This window comes from Nothoprocta perdicaria, unplaced genomic scaffold, assembly GCF_003342845.1.
Source record: "Nothoprocta perdicaria isolate Ctin4 unplaced genomic scaffold, notPer1 scaffold_13, whole genome shotgun sequence".
NCBI classification, from domain to species: domain Eukaryota; kingdom Metazoa; phylum Chordata; class Aves; order Tinamiformes; family Tinamidae; genus Nothoprocta; species Nothoprocta perdicaria.
The window spans coordinates 7,833,504-7,860,110 of record NW_020454427.1 but is presented as its reverse complement, the minus strand read 5'-3'; the positions used below and the strand labels follow the sequence as shown (position 1 = coordinate 7,860,110).

The 26,607-nt window shown below is 42.4% G+C and overlaps 1 protein-coding gene across 1 annotated transcript in view; it reads left to right on the top strand.

The window, feature by feature from the left end:
* Positions 1 to 26,607, top strand: part of TENM3 (teneurin transmembrane protein 3) — a 290,741-nt gene that overhangs the window by 150,049 nt on the left and 114,085 nt on the right. The window contains exon 3 of the mRNA XM_026033502.1: positions 14,847 to 15,084. Coding sequence (XP_025889287.1) covers positions 14,847 to 15,084 — 238 coding nt within the window. The remainder of the gene's footprint in view (positions 1 to 14,846; positions 15,085 to 26,607) is intronic.

The following is a 26,607-nucleotide window of genomic DNA, read 5'->3' as shown; positions in this document are numbered from 1 at the left end:
AGCACTACAGGAGTGTTCTTCCTCTTGCAAACAATAAACATGCCACATCCTTAAAAGACCAAGTGTGAGACATAGCTCCAAGTGCTTGGTTTCGGTGCCAGGAATAAGTGGGTTGGAGAAAGCTTAGCACCCTTATCCCTAGGGAGATGCAGTTTATCCCAGGCGATAACAGACACAGTAACTTTTCACTTGAGTTCTAGTAGATAGCAAAGACAAGGCACAAACATAACTGATATTCGTCAAGTGATAGGAAAATGTATTTTTCCTGACATACATTTATACATGTATGCGTCTGCACAAATACCTACAGTATTTGTATGGAGTATTCAGACTTAATCCAAGAGCCATGGATATTATATTCTCAATGATAATAGATATTATTAGATATTATAGTATAGATATTATAATAATATATTATCAATGACTTGATTTATTCTCCTTCTCGTAAGTGTGGATGACTTTCCTAGAGCCACGTGCTCCTCAGGTCTCAGTTTGTTCCTCTGTGAAGGAAAGAAAATGACAAGTCGACAGGGATSCTCTTACTGTTACAGAGGTGAGACTAAACCTAGCTTCTCTCTAGCATCTTATTTCTTAAAGTTTGCTTTTCAAACAAGTTGCTSTTTGCTCATTAATGATTTTTTGATTTCTCTGTTTCCATAACACTGCCAGAAAAGACAAACAAATAAAAATGGTGGATGTGGTTAATCTCAGCCCTTAATGAGATGGCCTTTAGCAATTAATTGATAGACACTGAACATATTTTTTGTAGCTGAGTAAAACTCCATTCCCAGCAGATATCAAATTTGCTGTTCCCTCATTTATATGAAGAAAAAAGGTTAGAGAAGAGCCACTATGATCTCTCACTTCAGCACTGTGAAGCACTGACTGTGGTGGCCAAACCTTCTTTTGGTAGTAGATGTTTAAGGAATATTCAGTCGTGCCTGTATTGAGCCTTTTACATGGAAATGATCTAAACCAGAGGGTGGAACGTAAAGAGTCTCAAAATAGGAGTCATCTCGCTGAAAAACATCATGAGTGCTGACAACTCTATGCTGTGGAGATATGATCAACAATCACCAATTGAACTTTACCTAAAGAAGCTGTAAGGATCCCACTGGAGAAACACAGTGAAGCTTGAGCACATTGACCTAGGAAGTGGCAATCATTTCTTGCCACGTGGGTTACCACCACGGTTAGGGAGTACGATGGATAAATCTGTAGAAGCCAGGATTCACGTCAAGGCTCTTGGATAAAGCCCGGGATCCAGAGGCGTTGCGGGATGCCTTTGTGTCCTTTGCCAGCCCCTGGTTACTGTCAGCGCTGGTCAAAAGCCGGATGCACTCGTCCACATTACTGGCTGTTGGCCAAGGCAGACTTGTTGCATGCCAGGAGCCACAACCAGCTGGGTCCGAGAATAAATACATCCCTTGTCCTTCTTAAGATCAGAGCTTAAGTTTTTTCTTGTGTCTAGACTGCTACCATATCGAGGTCTGGCTGCTCGCCAGGGAAGTGCTTTGAAGAGCAATTGCTCCTTGCTGTTTCAAGAAGTCCTGTGCGGTTGGAAAAGGCTCTGAGTGTAAGCTGCTGAACGTGGTCTAAAGCCGAGCAAGAGCCTTGATACCTTCATACTTGGCTATGGATGCCTGACTGTCCACCACTTTCTTTGCTCGCTGATTTAAGGCACCGGATTTTTCCTTAGCCGGGCTGTGAACTCCAGCATCCATTGGTAATATCAAGCTTGGTCTTCTCATACTTGACTCTTTCTAGAGAGCAGACTCCCTTGTCTGTACTGCAGTGAGCGCTCCAAAGCAAGCCTAACATGTCCCATCTTTTGCATCGTCCTCAAAGGGAGTGTTTTCCACCAAAGCAACATAGAGAGCAAGGTGAGCGAGCTCACGATACTCAGAACAGAGCACCTGTTGTTCTAGCTGAAGAAATGGGGTTTAGTAGATCGTGTGCCCTGTTTCCTGACATTTCTGAGCAAATCCTGATTCTCTTCTGGAAATTGTTAGGAGCTTCATGAAAATCCTCCTGCTTTCAGGGGCTTTTGCWATCCAAAGAAAGGTTATTGGAACGGAACAATCCATGTACATTTGCCCAGTGCTATGCGCTGTTCCTACCTGCTAAGCGAGATGCTCTGTTTGAAAGATCAATCTTCCAGTCCTGCGAGGAGGCTGACATTTCTCATTCCTACCATGCTGGTAAATTTTTTCTTCTCACTCCAGTTAGTGACAGCCACACTGACACATACTTGAAAAAGAGACATTTATTTCCACTGCAATGACTGGTTCTTTGAGCTGATAATGGCAGCGTGCATCTCCATTCCCTGTAGCAGAAAACAAGAAATTTGGAGCTGTTCCCAAGAAAATACTTCAAGCTTGTTTGTGGAAGATGTACCAGATCTCCGGTGTGATGCATACAGTGCATGAAAAAACRAGTTCTAGAAGAGGAAACAATAATTTCTTAGCAATGTTTTCTTCTTATTATGTATGTTAGTAGCCACTTGTGAAACTTCTGGATTTCCAGATTGCCTTGAAAAGAGAGTATATAATATACATAAAGTGCTATAACACCCATACGTGTTACAATTCATTTGAAGGTTTTCACCCAAAACTTCGCTGAGATGAAGAAAATATTTTGGAAATAAGACTGGTGTTCTGTGTTGCTGCAGAAAATACTATGGTGCAAGAAGCTTATTTTGCAAGTGYTGCACCAACCTTTAAAATAGCTCTTCACCTCTGTTGGTATTCAGATATGTGAGGCTGTCTGCAAACTCCTGGTTTTGCTTTGTAAGATAACAAAGTGATTTGATGCAATGATTGTTTTTAAATGGTAGCAACCACGTAAATGTGTAAGTAGATAATAAATAATAATAAAAAAAGACTTGGGACCAGAAGTACCTGCTTAAAAATAGGTGTTCACACATGCAGGGCTTCACGCTGTTTTTATTACAGATATAGGCTCTGCAATTCATCAGTGCTTCTGTTCTGTTGATAATCTGTCTGCTTGGTGTTGTAAATAACTTACACTTGCTGACAGCTATTTAGACTTCCAGCTTTCAGAAATGCTACTAATTGTCCATATTTGCCACTTCCAAAAGCATTTACTCTTTTCCCGAGGAAATTTTTGCATCTAATGTGCCTTAAACTCTTCACTGTTTGTTTGTGTGTGTGTTCTTTTAAAAATGTGTATTTCCAAAGTGTGAATCTCTCTTTAACAGATGGAATTCACCTGAGACTATAGAGCAACCTAGTAAGTCTACAGGAGGCTTTTACCGTGCACATTGCTTGTGGTGTTGGTTTATCCTTCTGGAAGAGGGATATGTGGGCAGGACCCCCTGTGCTTCGTGTCGGGCTTGGTGGGAGATTCTCGGTTGGGGGTCTGGTGGGCACAGGGGCTCGCTTGCCCAGGATGGTGCTGCAAGGCCCCAGCTCTGCCCGCAACAACAAGAGATTTTCCCACTTCCTTCGCCATGGGCTTGCCACGAGGCTGTCCTCCCTCCCGAAATGTTTGTTTTTAGCCCTGATAGTAGCTATCAAAGCGCGTTAAGTATCGGACCCCTCCGGCTGAGACCATCTGTCTGGCACGAGTCGCGCYGCCCCCTCGCACGGGATGCTCCGCACAGTCGCCCCGCTCCCAGGGAGGGGCCGCCTCCCAGGGCAGGTTTTCCCGGGAAATTCATTTACTGCAGAAATTAGGAGGTATCAGGAGACTTCACATCAGTCCTTTTTTTAAAAAAAAAAGAAAAATATATATGATGCAGAACTTGTAATTCTAGCAGAAGGCGTAGAGCTGTAATGAATCATTCCATTTAGCCTTTCCTTAGCCCAGAAGAAGATGCAGCCTCTCCTGCTGTCGCAGTTGCCCAGAAGGCAGCAGCATCCTAGAGCTCAGCCTGYCCSCTCTGCTACTATGCACAAGTTTGCATTACTTCTCCCTGAACCACGGTGGTGATTTACTTTGTTTTTACTGTTTTTCCCCCTTTTTTCCCTTTTTTCTCTTTTTTTTTTTTTTCAAAATATCTATTTTTGGCTTTGCTCTTTTGGGGTCTTCACACATAAGTAAGTATGGCTGGCTACTTAAATCAAAGCCTGTAGTTGTGAGCTGTGATTTCCTTCTCCTTTATCTATTCTGTCAGTGTCTCTCTTAGAACTACAGCAGTTTTACTAAGAGGGAAAGCCTGCAACGACACGGATCAGCCACGCTTTTTTAAGGATCTTGGTTCAGGCAGGAGCTGTAAAGTTTAACTGGAATCTGATGTGAAAAATCATCTGCTGGAAACAGCTTTGGAGCAGTAACACCACCAGGACATGACGAAAATCTAAATAGGAAAGGCAAAAGGTAGTCATTTGTGAAAACATACCTGGAATTTAAATGTGAGCAGGAATGTGCTTCACAGTTTGCTGGGTTTTATAGGAGTTTTATGGTTTTTTTTTTTCATGCTGTCRGTATTTCCCCCCCAACTAATTTTTTGCCTGCTGCCGAGCAGAACCGCGGTCTGTTGAAGCTCCTCAGCTCACTGCACGTTTGGAGAAGAAGGGATGGATTGGTGCTCCTCTCCGCTGGAATCAGTGTCCAGCGACGCCTCTGGAATTGCYGCAGACGCGGTTCGGATTCTAGCTAGGAAGGCTTTGTGGATAAGTTAAGGTGGAGGGAGGCAGTCGGGGTGAGCGGGGGCTTTTGTTGCAGCTGTTGGCAGTTCCRAGCCCGTGCTTGGTTTGAGAGCGAATGAGTCTGTGCTGCTCTGACAGGGAAGCAGTTTTACTGGAAACCCAGAACAGCTCTTAGGAAATCTTTTGTAAGGGGCTCGTTCTTTTGATTGATGTCGAACTAGACTTGATTGTCATTAGAATAGAAAATATCTTACTAAAAGGAGTTTTTTTTTTTTTTTTAATCACAAGGAGGAAGAGCAAGTTCTAATTCACCGGTAAGCCTAAAAAGCTTATTTAAAGTCATTAGAGAACAATAGTTCCTCAGTTTGCTTGTGTGGGGGCCTCCCCCTCTTATGCATTTCTTTTCCCTGACACTATTAAGAGAAAAAAAGTATTCAAAAGCTATTTTGGAAGCTTAGCGCCCTATTCTTTTCCTCTCTTTCATGTTCTGACTATCCTTTATACTTGATAATACATAGATCAATTAATTGATATGGAGACAAAAATTAATCTGGCGTCCTGCTGCTTTATTTCTCTTTTGATCTGAGGCCTAAGCTGTAGTCCATCAGGATTTTTACCTTTAACTCTAGAGGCCAGAAGTAAGCTTGTTAAAAAAAGGAGGCAGTAAAAGCAGCAAATCACTTCTGCCTTTTCCATAAAAGTTTGATCGGTACGATTTTCTAATAAAAATGTGTTTGCACTCTCATTTTTATTAATATTTTTCTCTCCTCCATTCCGTTTTGCATCTCATGGGTGTATTATTCGTTCAGCATCTTCTTTGTGGAGTTCTGCTGTTTCTTGCCCATGGTTTCTTTTTCATCTCCCTGCCCCTGTTCCTTTTTCATCTCCTCCAAAGCGGAACCTGCGTTCCTCTTATCAGAGTTATTTCCAATCTGATGAAACAAACCCACCTATTTGCGCTTAGAAGTTTTGTATTTTGTTTTCCCATTCCTAGCTTATCTTCTACTAGTTTTACTAGAGTGGTCTTGTGTTCACAGGCAAGGCTGGGCATGCAAAAGTTGCTCTGGACTTTGATCCCTCATAATGAACTATTTCTGGGGTCTCCAGATTGCCTTTGGCTTTGTACACTTGCAAATGTTGAGGAAACAACAAACAGGGGGGCTTAACGAGAGGAGAATTTCCTCATGACTCCTAGGAGTGAGGAAATCCAGTGGATTTCTCCTTCATGGAAGTTGGCTGTCACATGGCAGTAAAAAGCTTAGTAAGTGGCTGGAGATCCTTCAGATGCAGTCTGGCTAACTGGGAAGCATGGCAGGTTTTTGTAGCACTGCTTGTGTCAGCTGTCAGCGTTGCAGAATCATTAATTACAATTTTTTTTCCTCAGGTTAATGTCTTTCGAAGCCCTTTGTTTTTAATCTGTACAATAGTAAATTGCTTTGACAAATTTTCTTGAAGTATTTGGAACCAAAATCAGAAAACAAAATGCTATGAAGTGTCAAAGATTACGTGCTGTTTATGGTTTGGGTAGGAACTAAAATGATCCAGTGCGAGCAAATCTATTGCAAAGCTGTGCATCAGTCGTTGCAAATTCTGGGCGCCCTGTTGGGAGAGCTGAGCTTTCCCTTCCAGCACAGCGGCTGCCGGTCTCCGAGCTCCGCTTTCCCGCCTTTTGGAAGTGCCCTTCCTCCCTGCGGGAGCAGGTGGGATGTGAAGCGGAGCCTGTGGAGCGGGCGATGCCCAGCCCWGGGACGCTGCTCTGGGCACTCTGTCCTCTGGCAAAATAACGAGTTGGTTGTGGGTGCTGCACAGGGCAGCCCCACGCTGCAGTTCCCATCTGTGTCCGGAGTGGACGGAATTGTTGTAATTTCCCACCGTACGAGAGTATTTTTCCCCCGCTTTTATCTCCAGGTGAATTTTTGGAAATAAGTGTATGCTGGTTGACCCTTCAAGGGTTCTGCTTGATTTTGCAGCCCCCCAGCCCTGGCAGGGGTGTAGCAATGACATCTCGGAGTGTTTCTGCTGCCCGCTGCTTGCCTTGGGCCGGGGGGTCACGTACTGTGGCCCTGGGATCCTGAGTCCCCTGCTTGACTCCAGTTCATTCCTTATGCACAGTTACCATCCCATGGTTTCCCTGGACAGGCCTCAAGTTACATTTTTTTTTCTTCTTCTTTTTAAAGCAAGATGATAAGGGTATTACCCCAGCAGGTTAAATTTCAATTTATTTTAGCTGTGTCTCCGTACTGCTCTTTCTTCTTAAATCCCTCTGGGGATAAAGAGGCCACTTTTAGGCAGCCTGTGTGTTGAACTAGTTTCGCCATAGCTGTTCTCTCCGACGCTGAAATATTTATCTCTGCTCCAGCTTTGATAAGGCGGCTAAGCCGGCCTCAGCTCGGTCCCAAGCCGGCGAGGTTCCCGCTTACCTGGTTGCTTCAAAATGTCTGCCTCGTGCCTGAGAGCGTCGGCATCGCTCTCCCCTGATCCAGGGGGAATTTGTTCTCCCAGRCGCCCTCCTGCAGCCCGCCAGCTCTTGGAGCTGCTTTGCTTCATCCGGACCCCCATGTATCCGTATAAATGTCCGTGGATGAGGGGCCCCCCTTTCACGGTGTCTGGATGAGGCCCGTTCTGGCGGTACCGGTGCTGCCTGAGGGGCTAGGGGAGGCCGCGGGAGGGCAYGTGGGAATGAACCATTGATCCCAGCTAATGGAAAACGCGCTTTAGAAGGGATCCAGTTCGATTACCACCGCGGGCCGCGCAGCGCGGGATGCAGCGCGCCGGGAAACCGCGTACCAAGTAAAGCCGCCCCGTTCTTCCTTTCARCGCCGCCGCCTCTGGAAGAAATATCCAGGTTCCGCACAAGGGAAAGTATTTCTTCCTGCAGTTACTTGCCTTCCTTCACTAGGTATTAAGAAGAGTTATTTCTGTCTGGGGCCAAAAATATTTGAGAAATGTAGTCTGTTTGTGAYGGCCTCTAAGGTTTAAGTTTTATTGACTTGGCACATCTTTGTTTAAATAGCAAGGAGGGCAAAAATAAGCAGTCTGGAGATGCCTTTCGAACCACCCCTATCTCATTTCTAACAAATTGGGGAAAAAARGCAAAAAAATCTTTTCTTTACAAAGATGAACACTGCTGATGTACATCTYCACTGCACTTAGATGCGGGGGAAATGTGGCATCTGATGATCTATCTTATGTGCGAGCAACCTCCGTTTTAAAAATCAAGGCAATTATAAGATCTGGGGAACTAAACATGTTACTTGTGAAAATAACGTGTGCAAATTACCTCTGTGTAAGTCCCTGTTTTGTGATTGTTTTTTAATAGGTAGTTGTTGGAATTTACACTAGTGTTTACATTGCAAATTAAGATGATTTTGTACAGATTTAAATTAGGAAAGAGTTTTTCCTTTGGAAAAAAACCTCTCTGAATGATCTAGGTTTCATTTCAGCCTGGAGAATTGGCATGATTTTAAACTGCAGGGCATATTTGTTGTGAACCATGAACAGTCTGTATGAAACCTGAAAAAGATTTGTGAAAACAGCCTGTAATAAAAATCACACATGCTTCATAAAACACTACTTGATAGATATCACTTGCACCATTAAGAACTAAACGACAAAGGATGTAATTTCAGTTCTGGCATGCAATATTAATGGAAAGCCTTTAAAGCATCTTGCTGATGGGATCTGTGACAACATGACATTGAAGAATTACAGACTAGAGACATCTATCTTAATCAGATTTTCAAAGTAAATGCCATAAAATAGTTATTCTATCTTCACAGGGTCACATATCACATATAGTGTATAGGTTTTTAGCTTGTTTATTCTGAAACTATCAGAGAAAAAAATTGGCCTTTCAAGTAAGTTTTGAAGTTCAGTTCGTATATGTTACCAAGCTTTTTTGTTTGGGGGAAAAGAAAGGTTTTTGATAGCATTCGGAAAGAAAGTTAGAAACTGAAGGCATGTATTTGCTACAGAAAGATTTCTGAAACATTTTGAAAGACTAAATTCTGTAATRTACCCAGCCACGCACAGGATGATCAATGTGAGTATGTTGGGGGAAGGACGCGTTGCTAAAAGGATGTGGAATGGAAATAMAAAGTTACCTTTAGCTTAAAGTAGTGCTTCTGTAAATAGCACAGCAGAACAGTTTAACTGAAAGACTTTGGTAAGAATATTTTTCTTCATTTCCTGAAGGCTACTTTCTTTTTGCATTAGATAGTAGGTTGCACATGATTCATCTATCTGTTTTCCACTGTATGCTTAGTCCATAAAGGACAGGTTCCTGATATGCTATAGGAAATCAGCAACATACTCTCTGCGGTTAGAAACACCAGTGTTGTGTGTTGGGGACTGTCCTACCCCCTCCAGKGAGCTCCTCCTGCGCCTCTCCTCTTACCATCTGGTAGATCTTAAGGCAGATACTCTCCACATGGGCACCATGAGACCTTGAGTTTCTCCACAGCCAAATTAGCCTCTCTCTTTCACAGGATGGATTTTTTTTTTTTAACATAATAAAATAATGTTTAGATTTCAAGCAAAATGTATAATGCCAAACTCGAGTTTTCTTTCTTTTCTTTTTCCTTCCAAACTCAGGACACAGAAATAAGGCAAGGCAATCTTTCAGAGCATACCCCGCAGTTAAATTCGCTGGTAGTTGCTCATTCTTGGGTAGTTTGACAGGTTGTCAGACCCTACAGGCAGTGTACTGATGAGGAGACAAACATTGGCCTGCTTTGATCAAGCCACTTGTATGACTTTTTCCCATTTTATATTATAATAGTATACACACACTCACACAAGCTAAAGATGCATATCTTGATCAAAGTGTCCTTGTCACTTCTCTGCGTTTTTGTCACCACAGAGAAGCGTGATACAGGAGCAAGTACTTCAGGAAAAAGTGAGCAGCGATTAATTTTCATTTCATCAGAATATCCATTAACTGGCGCGGGCTGAGAGCACAAATGAACATTTAAATAAGGATTTTTTTTTTCTTTAAATGCCTGATTTTGTGTCTGTTTTCCTTAAATGCAGCTTCTTGTGAAAGGTGCTCCCGCTTGCAGAGTGGACGGGTTGGCTCTGGGAAGCCCTGGCCGCGACGCTGCCTTTGAGACTTTGCTGCCTTGAGGACYTTGAGGAATAATTAAGCCCTGAGACGCACTGTGTGCTGTTTGCAGAGATTTTTTGAGCTAAATCTCCCTTTGGTGCTTCAGAAAGTACTGCAGTACTGCCRGGGATGTGTCCTTGTGTCAGTTAGGTGCAGTTCGGAGTCCATCAGAGTTTGTTTTATTCATGAAATCAAACGAGTTCTTCTGGAAATTACTTTTGATCGCCAGCAACAAGGGGCAGGATTCAGACCAGTGACCTGGAAGGAAGGGTTATCGTTTTTGTTATCGTTCCTCTAAGACATTCAGCCTGCTCCAGCCAGCTCCTTGGAAGGAGCTCGGCTAACGGCTGAGGAGGAAAAGGAGAAATCCTGTTAGAAAGAGATAAGGTTCTTGCCCACCTAGATATTCCATTACGTTACGTTCACATTTAAATGTTTATATTATAATGGAAGTCTTCACTTCTGTGTTTGTCATGAAAACTCAACTTTAATGTTAATTATATACTATATAAAAGACTAATCCTCATCAAGTGGAAGTCACCTCTTTTTCCTAGATGAGTAGCTAGCTGGCAGGTCTCACTGATCTATCTGTTACACAAAGAATTTGCACAAAATGCACCAAATTGTTTTCATGGAGGCTTGGACTGTTTTTCTCCTTTCGATTAACCCCTTTCTCATGAACATCTCTCTGTCTCCTCACTTTTTATTCTCATGTGCATTTTCCTGCGTATTTTTGCATGTTATTCAAATTCAGCAATAGTCAAATGTTAAAATTAATTAAATGTAAATTAGTTTTTGAAAAAGGAAAGAGAAAAGGGTTCTGTAAAAGGCTACAGCGTGCGTCTAATTTACCTCTGCAATTGAAATGGCTGCCTCGCCTCGCTGTCGTTCTCTAGGGTAAAAAACAATTTGAATGTGCTTTGAGAAATTAGTAGAGCTGTAGTAAGAGAGCTTTCTACCCAATTTCTTGTGACTTTTTCAAGTCCTGTACCCATGTTGACATGCGTAATTATCTGGTGCTGGCTTAGGCAGCAAGTGCCTTGAGAAGGTGATAGTGGTTGTACGTGGTGTTCGTGGGCTGGGTGTTGGGCCACTCACTGCTGCAGGAACCTTCTCAGTGAGATGGACGGGGTAGCTCCTCAGTCATTAACGCCAGGACTGGATAAGGAAGCTGTCCTTGAAACACCCCATTTCTCAACATGAGCACACTTGAGGCCATACCTGCTGGTTTTTGGTGGAGACCACACCTTCCTGTTGAGAAGACACCCACTAGGATGGCCCTTAAATCCTTACAAAGCAACGTGGCCATACAGTAGATGCAGCTTTCAGGTATTTGTCCACAGCTGTGTTTTTGGAGGTTTGAACRCTTTTTCTTCTTCCTGGCTTTTTAAGTCAGAATAAAACTCAGGATAATTTTAAACAGTGTGCAGGAAGGGCCAGCTCTAGTTCTGCTGATTGCTTCGCTAACCAAGGGAGGAACTGATCCGTTTTAGGATTCGGGTCCCCCTGGTTGCTGGCGTTGGAGGTCCTCTCCTCTGGCCATAGTGGCCCGTGCAGGACTATCATCACCCATGCAGGAGCAGCTGCAGGGCCTGTGAAAGAAGCAGCTCTGCCACAGTCACTGAATCTCCCCTTGTTTTTGCCACGTCCTTGTCTCTGAAAGCCAGAACGCTTTCCTGCCTGTGGTACTCATTTCTCATTCAACCTATGTGACGTGCCTCAGTTTTCCTACCTATGAAATGAGGCTTAATTGCAGAATGCCAAGATGACATTGAGAAGCTTAGTTACGGCAGAGGTTTTTAGAGTTTTCCCTGAAAGTTGTTAAAAAGACCTGAAAGCAGTTCTTTAGCTATTAACTCCTTAAAAGAGGAGCAAAAAAGTGAATCTGAGTCAGGCTTAAATATAGCCTCTGAAACATGACTGTTGTGATGATTATGTCTTCCTCACAAATCAGTGCTGGGAGATTGAAGTTTCTTTTAGAAATTGCTTGGCAATCAGAGGAGCTGTGAATTGGGGAAATCTGGCAAGCTGACGGGAAGATTGAAAGAGCAGTCATCAGCAATGTCTCCTTCACAGTGATGGCACGGGGGTGAGGAAAGCGAGAGGAACGCGGATTTTAGCTCGATTGCTTTATAGATAGTCTAATCTTGTTAGCCTTGATTGGCTCCAGTTACTATGCCAACATTCGTATCCACCTGTAGCTCCCACCCGGTTAGAAAAAGGTAGGAATTATTCCACTGTTTTCAAGCATTTCTGCTTCTCTGTAGGCTGCGGTTTCCCTGTCAAATCCAGTCGTGTTTGGCTGCCAACAAATGCCGCCTGGCAGCACGTGCTGGAAGGAGGTGAGCAAATCTTGCGGCCCAAACTTTATTATATAAAGTCCTATTTGTCATCTTCTTCTCTTTTTACCCTGGACCCTATGGGCATAGGCTCATCCCTGTGACTCTCAATTTATTTTATAACGTGTCCTGTAGTGTTAGTGTCAGCAATGTTTGTATGTGGTAGGGCAGAAAGACTCTGTGGGTTGATAGCAAATATCTGGGGCAATAATCAGAATCCAAATCAGTGGAGGGAGCAGCTGGGCCATGGGCCAAAGAATAGATTTCCTCCTCTAGCAAGTTACCCATGTRCTTGCTGTAGCGCAGTTTGTTTGGCGAGCACCTAAGCAGCCTTTAGGAGGGAGCCTTTTCCATGCCTCTCGCTCCCCAGGAGACACAGGTCTGCAGGCGCATGGCAGGCACACTGAGGTCCCTGGTTGGACCCACCGGTGTGTRAGCAAGCAATATTATCTTTGCTGATGGAGCTTCCCTCTAGGAGAGGATGCACTGAAGAAGAGGATATACTGGTGCTAAAACCATAGCAAAACAGATTGAACAGGTTGGAAGACTGATCTACAGCTGAGCCTTTACATGAGATGAGGAACGAAGGAGAAGGATTCCGGAATCGTGTTGCAGATTGTAGGAACCGTGGAGGTGATCGTGGCATCACCATGCGACAGGGCCACGCAAGTCAGAGARCCCAAAGAGAGTCCAACACGGAAGCCAGGTCCCTAAGACGGTTTTAATTGATTCATTTATCTCACCGAAAATAAATAAATAAATGGGAGTTAATTTTACTTGTAAATTTTTCGCATAATGTGAGTAATAATTTGTACCTAACATGGATATATTCACACGTGCACATATTTATTTTTGTATATAATATAGGGGCATGGTTAATTCTGCAGCAGCTGAAGAATAGCCTTAATTTAACTCAAATAAAATTTTAAGTAGACATGAAGAAAAAAGGAAAAAAGCCTTTGCTGGTGTTAACCTGTTAAATTATCCTGTAGCTGCCTTTTTGAAACGTACCTTAAGCCCCGGATAGCGATTCTAATCATATACAGTGACACACACTGTAGGTACAGACCAAGCAGTAAGGACAAAGGCTTTTTTCTTTTTTTCATGAGTGTTTTGGGGTTTTCTTTGTTGATTGGTTGGTTGTTCTTCTTATTTGGTGAAAACTTTATGGACTATTTAAATGCTGCCCRTGTTCCGGTGCCAGATTCTGCATTGCTGTCTTCTGTGACAAAAGCCACACCAGAAACCTGGAGAACGGGATTYTCTGTAAAGTAGTTATTCCAAAAAGATTGAATTGATTGAAAAGATGAACTATTTCAAAACTGGTAATGCAGCAGTCCAGAGAACACAGGGAAAAGTAGAGATGCTTCCATAAACTTAAGGCTGCACTTAAAAGTTGAAGTTTAGCATGTCTGTTCCTTAACAATTTCAAGTTTTCTTATGTTCACAACGTTCACAATTTTTAAAAGTCACCAATACGTTTTTGAAAGCATCTGTATAAAGTTCATCTTTATAACCAGTTACGAACAGGGAGGTATTTATGAAGATCAAACACCTCATTTGAGAAGTACCCAAGAGCATTGACAGTACGAGGCGAGCGCAGGCCTYGTGTCCTCTGCTCTGCTGGGGACCTGCATTTGTTGCCAAGTGTGTTCTGCTGCATCACCTCAGAAAACAGATTGCAGTTTGAATTGCAGATCATCTAAGAGAGGAACTGGGTGGAAGCTTAGGCCAGACCCTGGTCAGCAGTGAGCAGGTTATCCTTGTCATTCCCCARTTAAGTGTCACAATTCTACGTGTCACCAGACATCTCTAAATCCTTACCAAARAGAAAAGTGTGTCAGGAGGGTTTTTTGTTGCGTGTTCTGCTTCTGCTGTTGTCTGCTCCTGATGTGCTAGCTGCTGAATTTACAGAGCACCTTTTTAAATCCTGACTTTGCTGGAGGTGTTGGGCTGCCCTGGGGTTTGGGGTTTAGGCTTTATGGGTGTTAGTGCTTTCGTTGAGTCACGAGCTATTTCCAGTGTTGTTCGGTTGGCCTGGCTCTCTGGTCACCTGTGACGTACTCCAAAATGCAGCCACACTGGGTTGTGTGAAACGGGAAAATCTGTTCCGTGCGTGTGTTCTAATGGATGTGACGGTCATTAAGTATATGAGGCTTCTGACGTTGTAATCAGATGTGATTCAGTCTGTTAAATATCCATGAAGCAACATCTGCTTCACAGAGTGACCTTCTGCTAAAGAATACTTAGCATCTATTAGCAGATCATAGTGCAGATCTGCCTTATTTGAAATGCACTAAACTGGAGTAGTCTACTGCTGTTTAGCAGCTAGCTTGTAATAATTTATTGCAGTTAAATAAAGCTTAAAAAACTCCATTAAATAATTATAGGGATTATATGCATTTCGAAAACCTTTGTGTTCTACTGAAATTACCCATTTAATTTCAGGGTTGGTTTGTTAAAAAAAGCTGAAATCTAAAGGCACATTAGGGGATCTGTCAGATGCTGTTTCCTGTAGGTGTTAATAAAACCAGATTTTAAAAAAAAAAAAAAAAAAGAAACAAATTAAAACCAAAAGCAATTTTACCATCTGCTGTATATTAATTAGAACTTTGCGTATCAAGGGTAAACTTGCTCTTAGAGAATGTCACCGAGTGCCTGCTAATAGAATAACATGCAAATCTATTAGATGATGGGATCGCGTCGGGTTCTGCGTTCTCYGCCCGCGATGCATAGCACATATATAGCCGAGGCCACGCGTAACAAACTCCGATTCTCCTCTCTCCTCAGAGCAACCTGCAAATACCCAAGGGCAGTCGACGCTGCAGCCGTTGCCTCCGCCGCACAAGCAGCACTCGGCACAGCACCACCCGTCCATCACCTCGCTTAACAGGAACTCCCTGAGCAACAGGAGGACCCAGAGCCCGGCGCCGCCGGCTGCGCTGCCCGCCGAGCTGCAAACCACACCTGAGTCCGTCCAGCTGCAGGACAGCTGGGTCCTTGGCAGTAATGCGCCTCTGGAAAGCAGGTAAYGGCTCCTCTCTGGAAAAAGCACAGGCACGACCTGGTGAGGGGGTCACAACTGCCACTTCCCTTTACTCAGCCAGCAAAGAGGAAAACTGCAGTACTTATAAAACTAAATAAATAATCCATGTTTTTTTTTTTTTTCCTCTGTTTTCCTTTATAACATGTTTTGCAAAGTAATTGGATTTAGAGAATATGTTAATTTGTAGGACAAGTATTTTCCTTCCTGTTCGTAACACATGACTATGGGCTGGAAAAATTTCCTGCCTCGTCTGCCCAGCTTGTATTTGTCAAACATACCCTGCCCTGCAAATCAAACATCAGGGGGCTTTCACAAACTCCTGTTTCCCTCTAGCACTAGCCCCTGAAGAAACTGAGACACTGAAGAAGTTGAGGCAAGATGTTTCTAAACTTTTCTAGGGTCTCATAAGATGGAAGGACTCACTTAGTTCTGCTATAATGATAAATTTGTCCTCACTCCTTCTTGTCTTTGAGAACTGATAACTGGTTCTAGGAAAGAAAGCAGCTAATATAAAGGGTGACACTAGCTTCTTTGGATGCAGAATGATGTATGATGCAGAATGATCTGTAAAATTACTTTATAGGACCAACTGGCAGAGAGCTGAATTTACCTAGAGTGATTAATTAATACTCCTGTAACAGTCAATCAGCACTAATTTTCTATTAGCAAGAACTGTAATAATGCAATTTAGTCATCAAACTGAACATTTATACCTGTATTAAAGCCGACAGTAGTTCTTGAAAATAGTTACGAAGTCATTTATGTGGATTCTTTGAATCCTTTTAAATCGTATTTTGTAGTGGTCTAAGAGATAGTCAATCTGATTTTGCCTAAGTAGTTTACAGTCTATGCTACCTTAAAAGGCAGCATATATTAGTCACTTTTGTCCCTATAGATATTGCAGGCAATGTTTCTGTTAAGCTTTTGGGACTGGCTATCCCATTTCCTAGCGTTCATAGGCCCTGCTGCATTGCTTAGGAAGTGTAAACACTGTGGGACAGGATTCCAGTGCAGGGATTTCATCATCATGTTCATACAATTTTGTAGATATGATAAGAAAAGTTTTCTTACAGAACTCATGAGTGTGTAGTGAGGGGGGAGTACACCAAGAAGATGTTGGATATTTTCAGGATAGTTATTTGGTCTTCAGAACCTGTAAGATCTTTTATATTTCCTTATGTTGCCATACAGTTCTTAACGTGTTTGTAAAGAAATAGTATTTTAACAAGAATAACACTTCCATCTTCGAATCTTTTAAATGTTGCTGATGAAAAGCTAGGGGTATTTTAATGTTTAAGTTTTGAACACGTGTGCATGAGCTGAAATGTGAAAATTGCACTTAAAAACTGACACAGCCCTATTGTCATTTCTCTAATATTCACATTTGGCTGGAACTCTTGAGGTGAAGAACCCATCTTATTTGTCATTGATTTTTTCCCTTTTTAGTTAAGCTTCCCTATCGAGTGCGATTCTTGGGCTCAGTTTCAGCTATATTAACAACTCTGTACGAGGTCTCTTCCTTCATCCATTTTTCTGCCTAAGAGACAATTTATTTCTTCTTTAGCAGTATTTTGCCTTATGTAGGTATTTAGTTCTCTTCTTCCTCTTCTTCTTCCTTTTCTTCTGTCTTTTCTTCTGTCTCTTCTTCTGCCTCTTCTTTCTGTTCTATCTTAGGTGCCTGCCATTTAGATGTGTAGAATGTGAATGTCAGCATATATATCTAGCCATGTTTCTGTCTCTTTAGGCCCATATTGGTGATGAGTGGCATAAAAATGATATAAAACTCGCTGTGCTGTAAGCTGGAGAGTGAGGAGGCTGATTTTGGGCACGTGCATGTACATGAGCAGAGTGTATTTGGAAAATCTGGAGGAGATTTCATTACCTATTGTTTTGCAGTACTGATGTTTTGGGGCTGTTTTTTGATATACGTTTTATAAGGGTGGATTCAGTTTTGTATTTAGTATGTTACGGTATGACTTGGCTCTGCATAGAGTTACTGCTTTTGTGTAAAGCATTGCTGTTACTGATTAAACGGATGAACTATGAGGTGMCTGATCGATAACATCCAGCAGGAATTCCCAAGCTTTTTTTGTATAAAGAGACTATCTTTCCTTAAAATTTCATGAGGGCCTAATACCACAACTAGCTTTACATGAGTGCCTGTTTCATCTTCGATGCCACCTTTCAATGACGGTGAGGTCACTGAGCAGTGGCAAAAATGGTCTTCACTCTATTGGGGGTCAGTAGAATTTACCTTTAAGGAAAAAAGGAAGTAAGAAAAAGCTTTCAGGTTTCCGCAGCCTTCGTGAACTTGTCACTGGCATTTAATGGCCTTTACTATTTGCCTCTTCCCCAGCCTCCTGCGAGTTTGGTTCAGCTGCAGGAGCAATAGACCTGCTGGGGAAGTCAGCACCGTGCTGCAAGAATAACTTTTGAAGGAATAAAATAGCAGAGCTGTGTTGAATAACTTCACAGTTTGTTCCTTGGAACTGTGCTAGTCAGATACCCAAAGTTATACAGACGTGTAGCAGCATGTCAGGTGCCTGAACACTGTAAGCAAGAATTAGGTAAGCAATTGTTAGGAGATTTTTTATTTTAGCTTTTTATTAACCTGCTAGTAGTTAGTAATGTGTTCTTGAGTATCAGAATCAGGTTAGTTAGGTTTTCATGGCTTTGCATTTTAGTAGTATCATTCTTAAAAGTACTTAAGCATACTCAGTAGATCACTTAGTTATGTTTTCCTGTAAATATTTGCCTGTGCAGAATTTCTCATGCATGATTGCCTGTATTAGAGGGGTTTAAGGAAGAATAAGATAAAATTTGGAACTCTGTTCATAAAAGCAAGTTGGTATCATATCTTCCTGTGTTTCTCAGGCAGTATTTCATTAATATCAGCCTTTGAATATCAAGAGAAAATTTACATATTTCACTGCAGGAGTACTTGTCTGAAAATGTGTTGTAACTTCATCCAGAATCTCTACTAAAGAGTTTGCGAATCCAAGAAGGAAGAGCTTTGCCGTTTCGTACCTAATTGGCAATTTTAAACACCTAAGACAGTATTTTATATGCTAAACAGTGGATTTTGTCATTGGTTAGGCCAAAAAACTAGCCGGTTTCTCTTAGGTTATACTAATACAGCAGAGGGTTTTCTCATACCTAAGCAGACAGTTAAAGACAGACTAGGCAGGAACATTACTATATTCGGTTACTTATCTAGCAATTTTACCAAGGAGGAAGAGGTGAAGAAGTGAATGAAGAAATATTTGATGACTGGAAAATATTTTCAGTCTTTTTGAAGCAATTACCGAATGTGTCAGAATTGGTACTGACAAAACCAGTCTGAGGATGTGAGACTTTGTTCTGCAAACTTTATCTAAACATCTTTTAAGCATGTGAAGATTTTAGGAAGTCTGAAAGTATGATGAGCATCAAGCAACCATATGACTTGACTGAGGTGGAGTGCCAGTGAAACTTGTAATTTTGATGCTGATTAAGGTGTTGATAGTTGTTTCCAGGGAAATTTATGTCGGTTTGTGTAGAGGCTGATGGATTGTCTGCAAAAGCACAGTATTGCTGGCAGCAAAAGTCTGCCAAAGTCGCAATTTTGTGCATTTCACCCACTGAAACAGTGTCCGGTTTAACCAAATCCAAAATCAGTAGTTTCTCCATCTTCCCAGTTCTCCCACATGCAGCTGATTAAACACCTATGACCTCCATTCAGGAGAAGGGTAGTACCAGATAAAAGCACAAGCCAGGGATGGAGTTTCCCAAAACTCTGCGTGTCGCTGTGGTGGCCCTACGTGTCACGGTGATTGCCCCGTGTGTCACGGTGGTCGCCCCACATGTCGCTGTGGTCGCCCCATGGGTCGCTGTGGTGGCCCTGCGTGTCATTGTGGTGGCCCCACGTGTCGTTGTGGTGGCCCCGCATGTGGCTGTGGTGGCCCCATGTGTTGCCGTGGTGGCACCATGTGTCGCTGTGGTCGCCCCACATGGCTGTCCTGTCCATGGAGAAGGTGGCGCTCTGCTTTGCGCAGCTCGGCGCAGGCCCCACTGCCCGGTGAAGGCTGACGTGCCGTAATTACGGGGCCACTGTGCAGGCCTCTTGAGACCAACTCATTTGAGACTGAACAAATAAGTTGTGGTGTCTGGTGACAGAGGTTCCTCCTGCAGCATCGTGGGTCGGTTCTAGCAATCCAGGCCCCTACACTTACCAGCTTCCCTGGTGTGACTAGTGGGTTACTTCAGATTCCCGCTTGGAGCGTTTGGCATGTTTCCTGCGTGCAAGCCCCTCGCTGTCACCGTGAAGACACAGAGTTTCAACCATACTGCGTGTTTTACCTCGTGTCTCTCGGGCCAGCACTGATAGCCCAGATTTCAGTCATATTTGCAGAGCGTTGCTTGGGTTTATCATCTATTTCTTCAAATTTATCTAATAGTGAAGGCAAACACAGACACAGCTTCTGGAAGTGTTTCAAAATGACTATTTTAGGTCCAACGAAAAATACAGATACAAACACAGTGCTGATGCCGAGTTAAGCTGCCTCCCCCTCCTTCGTTTTCTGGCCATTTGTGAGATCCTTGGGGATGCAGCCGGAGCCCTGCCTCCATCCCGCTCTGTGCGGCCCGGCGCTCTGCGTGTTTGCTGGCCGTGTCGTGTGGCCAGCGGGACGCCGGCCCTCCCAGTYCCAGGCCACTTCCAGTCCCTTAGCTCCCGCGCCGAAACAAAGTCCCCAAAGAGTTTAGTGCTCTTCAGCCTGCCTTGCCATGGGCAGCAGCCAGGGATTGTACGGATCACCAAATACGGATCACCAAAGGGTAGTGAGCACCTAATGGGAGCCTTGCAACACTGTGTGTTCAAATTGCAATCCAAGATGGAGTTCAAAAGACAGCACGGAAGGCAGAGAGCTCCCACATCCAAAAGGCAGTTTGCAGTTTTGCTCAGATACAGGCGAGGGAACGGGGTCTGTAAATACTATTTTTTTTTCTGCTCTCCCATTCTTTCATTTGAAATTGCCACTCTAATTTCATCTTTTTGTATCTTTGTGTATAGAAAATTAGAAAATCAAGCAATCCTTGCAAATGGTCATGACAACCTTATAGAGATGGATGTGTTTTCTCCAACATATCACGATAGCAGTTATGGGTATGTGACTCTAAGTGTTTGCATGATGCTAGCTGTTGACATAGAGACAAAATGTAATTTAAAAAAAATGTATTTGACAACAGTCAAATACATCTGAGGCAGTCTTTCTATCTTTTTGTCTTGTGTTCTAAATTGCACTTTAAATGGTTTTTCTTACTGACTTCATAGTAAAAACAAAATGCTAAACTTTGAGTGCAAAATTTTGTTTGCTTTCACTTAAGAATAACAGCACTTAAGAAAATAAGAGTGCATCTGAGGTTGTATTAATTCTCTGTGGCCTGATTTTGCAAGCTGTCACAAACTATTTGCATGAATATACATTTATCAAATCTGATTCATCATCTGTAATATATTTATTATTTAGCAAATGTTCTTTTTTTAAATATTATGCCATAGTAAAGGAGAATGAGGGATCACCAATGAAAGAAGTTAAAATTATATAGCTGTAAGTACAGTTAAGTATAGTTAGACTATAGTTAATAGGTATATTATATAGTAAATTTGTTACAGTTTTTGCAAGCTACTTGGAAATTTTAACTGCTTATAAATCTATAACTGGAAATAGAGAGGTCCAAAGAAATGAATATTTCAATTCATTTAAATAATATTTCTACTATGTAATTGTTCTGTGTGTGTTTAAGTTTCTTAATTAATGCCTGTCTTCTATTTGGACTACAATTTTTAAAGCCAGAACTCTTCTGCAAGTGAGCGTACACAGTTTCAAATCACCAAAGCCTGACAAAGCAAATGATTTCCAACCATAGTGATTCTGTGATTTTAAGATTTCTAATGAGTTACAATCTTTTGGCTGGCACAACATTAAAAAGTTTAGAAAAGAGTTCTTCATCATTTTAATTTCTTAATGGTATGGTAAAAGATAGGACTTCACATCCAAAGTCTTGTTTCACTAACTGTAACCCTTAAGAGGGTTATGGACCTTATAACAGGGATAAGGTTTATCTGAAATAGTTATCCAGCTCTCTCAAGTATCTCCTTGTTACTGTTTGATCTGAATGAGATCTGCATCTGCCCATTAATAGCTAATTCATCTGTAAAGTGCATTGACACTGTGCATTGATCTGCCTCAAATACCCAACATACCGAAACTTCCACTTAGCCGCAAATTAAGACCAACACCAGGAAGGGCATTGTGTGTTAAATCCAGTTAGTTTATCATTTTCATCACACTCAAGCATAGTGCAGGTATTTACCAGAAGACCAGAAACATTTTAAAAAAAATTAAAAATGCAAGCCTACTGTATTTAAAAAAAAAAAGAGGAAAAAAAAGCAAATATTGTTGTTCCCCCAAGATCAATTGCCATGCGATACTGATTTGGATGCATAATTGCTAACTAGCTGAGTTAAGAGAAACAGGCCTCGTTTGTTTTATATGTCTGTAATGGGACCACCAAACGCTGGTAGATGAACTGCGTTGTATGGAGCTCCCGTTAGCTGATACTAGGTCAGGTAACAGTACAATGAAATTCATCTTGTTTGTAATCCCGTCATTTTTAAAATTATGCTAGCAGGGATCACCACCTAGTGTGAAAGTTGTCCAGAGATAATAACACATCAGCTCCAAAGCATAATGGATTTGAGAATACAACATGTTATCAGCATGAAGATTCAGTTTATCAGCCTCACCAACATACTGTGTCACAGCTAGAATCATTATATATTTGTTCCTTTGTTTCCATGTCATGCGTGTGTTACATGGTGATATACTGTTTCTTCTGTCTTAGCTTGAATGACTTACGAAGAGAATCTTAATCTAATGAATCTGACAATTTAATGCTGATAATGATATTAGAGAAAAACATTTTACATAAAAGTTCTGATGATTCATATACCCAGACCTTAGGAATAGGTGTTTATTGCTTTCAGAGATTTGTGCACAGTGCATTAATTATAATAACACAGCTGGAAATCTCGAGCTATTTTAATGGTATGTATTGTTGGCTTTACTTAGTACCACTATTATTTTCTCTMATTTGTAAACATACATTTCTACACATCTTAACAAATTGCTATCTTAGTTTGAAGTAAAGAGCCTGTTTTTCATTAACCTGACCTAATAGTCCTCCCCCTAAGTTATCCAGATAGCAGAATCTGAAAACAAATAAGATTAAGTATCAGCAAAGTTAGTTACTAGTGGCAGTATTTGCATTCCTCTTAGGTGAGGCTTCCTAACTTTAGGGGAAAAAAAAAAAAAAAAGCCTTTTCCTGTTGTATTTAAGGAATAATTCTTTGTAAGGAGGTTGGTGGGAAGTTTTTATCATATGTTGGGAGAGGAAGGGCCAGGGGGCTCAGTTAAAAAATGATTCAAGAGGGGAGAAGCCAGGAGTGTGGAACAGAGAGGGGAAATCTGGAAATGGCTGCATGTGGAAGSGGTAGGAATGAGTATGGAAATGGATAGACTGAGGAATCAAGAAGGAGAAACTGGGAGTGGTTGGTTAGGCAAAGTGGGACATGGATGAATTGCAAGAGGATTAGAGGCTAGGATGAAAATCAGGGTTATTGCTTGGGAGTGCTTGCGAATGCATTTGAATGTCAGGTACTGCGTCACTTGCAGCACTGACTCCACAGGCTGTGGGTACCTTTGGCTGCTGGCATAGACTCTGTTAGTGACAGGAACCAGGAATAGTGAMACCAAAAATGTTGTATCACTGATGACTTAGGTCAGTAAGATGCTTTTCAGTCAATCTCTGTAACTTCTTCACATTTGCTTAAAAAAAAGAAAAGAATCACAAGCTGGACAAARAGACACTTTAGCAAACAACTACTATCAAGACCATAAAGCTAAGCACACCAAAGTTATGAAATGAAATGGTAACCTCTTTCTCTAGCTGCTCGACTGCGATGAAGCCAGCCCTCCCAGTCAGGGCAGCTGAACTTGAACCAAAAGAGAATTTCTAGCAGAATCTGCAAATTCCCCCTGTTGTGCTCAGGTGGATAAGAAAAAGATACCAAATGTCATGGAAAGCAAAGACCTGGATGACTCTAGTGTGTCAACTTCCAGGGTCTCTGATAATGTTGGTGGCACAAAGTGTCCTCCATAGAGGTCACCTGCTGCCAGGGCAGTGGCAGGAGCCTGGCAGCGCTGGGTGGCAGAACAGGCTGCAGCTCCAGGTAACGCAGTCTCGAGAGAGCCACGGCTATGGGTATGCATAAGGGARCTGAGGCTCCCAGAACCCTTATACAGGAAGCTTCAGCGGCTCGAGGCAGGATCGCATCCGTCAGGCACTGACAGGGTGATAAKACTTCATTTCTCTTCCTTCCTTCTAGTCTTATCGCCCTATCAAATGCCTGGTAGCTCAGACAGATCTTGGTGGTGCAGGTGAAATTTCGGCCTTTATTTCATATTCTGCATTAATATTTGGCTAAATAATTCAGCACTATTTCTGAGTTTCCCTTAAATGACATGTGCTTTTTGAAGCTGCCTCCGTGTACCTTTTGAGATGTTTGCTGCGCTTGTTCTCTTTGAGTTTTACGCAGACAGAAAAGGCAATCAAAGTTAGAGATGGGAGGAGTATTTGTGTCTTACCTAATTTCTTTTATGTTCTCCCTAGAAAGCCCATCTTCTCATTCTTGTTCAAGAAAGGAATGAGCCAAGATTAGAATGCTTAGAACTCCTCAAAATTAGAATGATTAGAATTAGAATTAGATCTCTCATCTCAGAGATAGCTTTGTCTCATTAGGGACATGTTTCCAGAAGAGTGCAGAATAAGATAATAAATTGTACTATAAAGCCTCATAGCTCACGTAAGCATTTCTGCACAGGAAAAATAAAATGTTTTCTTCTATGTCTCCTTCCTTCGGAGAGAGGACTGGAGTAGTGCGAGCACTAGTGGTGACAAAGAGGGCTGTGAGTGAGGACCTCGGATTGGTTCCTTCCCACTGCTGCCTCCTTGAGGAGTGGATAATGCCAAAGATATCCAGCACTTTGCGTAACGTGGGGAGAGTTTGTGTGAGTACTAGACCTTCAAAAAGCCCTGAGGAAGAGGCTTTTTGGGAGAGCCTAACCATTGATGTTTACTGGGTAGTATTTAAGCCTTGTCTCCCCTTTCCTCTGRAAGGCAGGTGATGGGACAATCCTGCAGAGAAGAGCGTGTAACTGCAATGGTGGCCTCTCTCCTCCGTTCCCCACAGCGTGGTGGGTCGTTCTTTGCACCCCGCGTCCCGCTCAGCTTGGCAGTGCGGCTTGGCGAGCGCCGGCTGCTCTCCTTGCCCATTTCCACGGAGCRCGGGAGAGCAGGCTCCGCAGAGCAGCCCCATACTGCTGCTGCTCCTCGTGCTGGACCTGCATGTGTGCATGTCCCACCGAGGTGAGCACCTCCTCCTCAGGGAGGAGAGCTGCAAGCTCTGGATTCGGAGCAGCAGGCAAGGAGATGTGCACCAGCGCCTTGCACGTGCTGCAGCGCTCTGTGCTTCCATAAGCCACCAAGAAAGTGCATTGCAGAGCAAGGGATTTACTCTTGCACACCTGAAGGTAGAGGAGGTTTTACCTCTTGTCGGTGTTCAGTGCTGCTGGTCACTGTGTCCCAGCAGCCTTCACAGCATGTTAGGTGGTGGTTGTGTCTGGCTTGCTCTTTGAAGCTTCTGCTGCATGTTGCCCTTTTCCAGCTGCACTTTTCCAGCGTTTGCCCAGCAGTGGCCACACAGAGTCTGACGGTAACGTGGCAAAGGCCGGGTGTGGGGTAGAACACAAGCAGTAAGAAAGGCTCTTGCTGTCCTTGCTGTTTTATTCCTGTGGGTTTCAGTGTTCGGATTGTAAACGAAGAGGTCCCCTATATAAACTTACCCAAATTCAACAGGTGTTACCATATGTAAATCATTTCTCCAAAACATTTGAATAAGCTGTTGGAAGAGGCTTCTCTCCTGTTCCCACAGGTGTTTCCTTCATTTTTGCATAAGGATAACAGCTTTCTCCTCTTTCCCCCAGACTTTTATCAGCATTAGATCTGATGTGATCTTGGAATGTTTTTCRGGATTATGCTAGGCTTAATACTGACTTTGACAAAGAGGAAATTCACTTTGTGTCTTCCTAGGCATTTTTTTTTTATCCCAGCTCTGCAAAGAAGGAAAGCTGAAATGAATTCAGAGAATAATAGTTTCTGTGCTTGCTTGGGTTTATTTTAAAGACAGACATATGGTCCTACGTAAGTCAGTCATAAGCCTGCACTAAGGGCAAACACCACCAGCTACAAGGTTTCATCTCAGAAAAATGTTAACAGAAGATGAAGACAGGCATGAAGTGCACACGGAGAAACAAAAATCCAAATACACTTCCTGCTGGAGCCTATTGGGAATGCTGAGCTCATGCGCCAGTGCACCAGGGTTCGTGTGAGACTCACTCAGTAATTTCTGTTCTCTCTTTTACATCTTCCTTATAATGTCAGTCGTCAGAGATTAATCTTCTCGTTCCATCTGCTTCCTCARCTCCGTGCAAAGAATCAGATTTATTGATGTGATCTGTCCATTAGTGAGCCAGGCTGAGCAAACTCATGTCAAATGGGAGACAAGGATCACAGTCTTGGTCGGAGCACCCGGTTCGACGCAGCGTCAGTAGGTTCTGTCAGGAGAGAGGGAACCCACCATTCAATAGATGCAGAACAGTAGTAAAAGTTAGCTCAGACCACTATTTTTTTCCATGGATAATTCTTTTTTTCAAACAGAGGAAGAGCGTGATGATCCATTCCCGTGGGGGAGAAAATCGGCTGTTTCGGATTAAGCAAAGTCAGGAAAAATTAAATACAAAAGCTTAAATGGGAAAAGCTAGAGCTAGCTAAAGTATCTACAGCTAGAAATATCCATCCTTTCTAAAGTTACTCTGGTGAGATTAAGTGTTTTACCCAGAAAGGAGAAAGCTCAGAAATCTATCAAACTTTCCTGTGCCCTCTTGGACTTTGGGAAAAATAGGGAAACTTAAACATTTCTGGGTCTTTTGATACCTGAAGGTGAAATGAAAAATGTTAACAACTAAACAAATACTAAAAAAAAAAAAAAAGTGTCATCTTTCCGCTTTCCTCAAGCCACTTTCTATTGCCTTCCAAATGGCAGTTTTGTTGTATTCAGTGCTGAAGCAGCAGGTATCATGAAGTAGCTGTCCTCTGCTCCATAGCTGCCTTTGCCTGGCTCACAAAAAGCTGGAAGTTCACTTTTTTTTTTCGCTTTAGGCAGTTATTTTTATAATGCTTTTGTGTGTTTTACCCAGCAAATAAAATGAATCAAGCAGTGATATTATTAAAATGTTGTCTTTAGGTACCGCAGGGCAAGCAGTACATACTCATTATACAAGAACAAGGGAACAATCAGCTGAATTGAAATTGAAATTGATAGAAGAAAATTTATTTTGACACGGT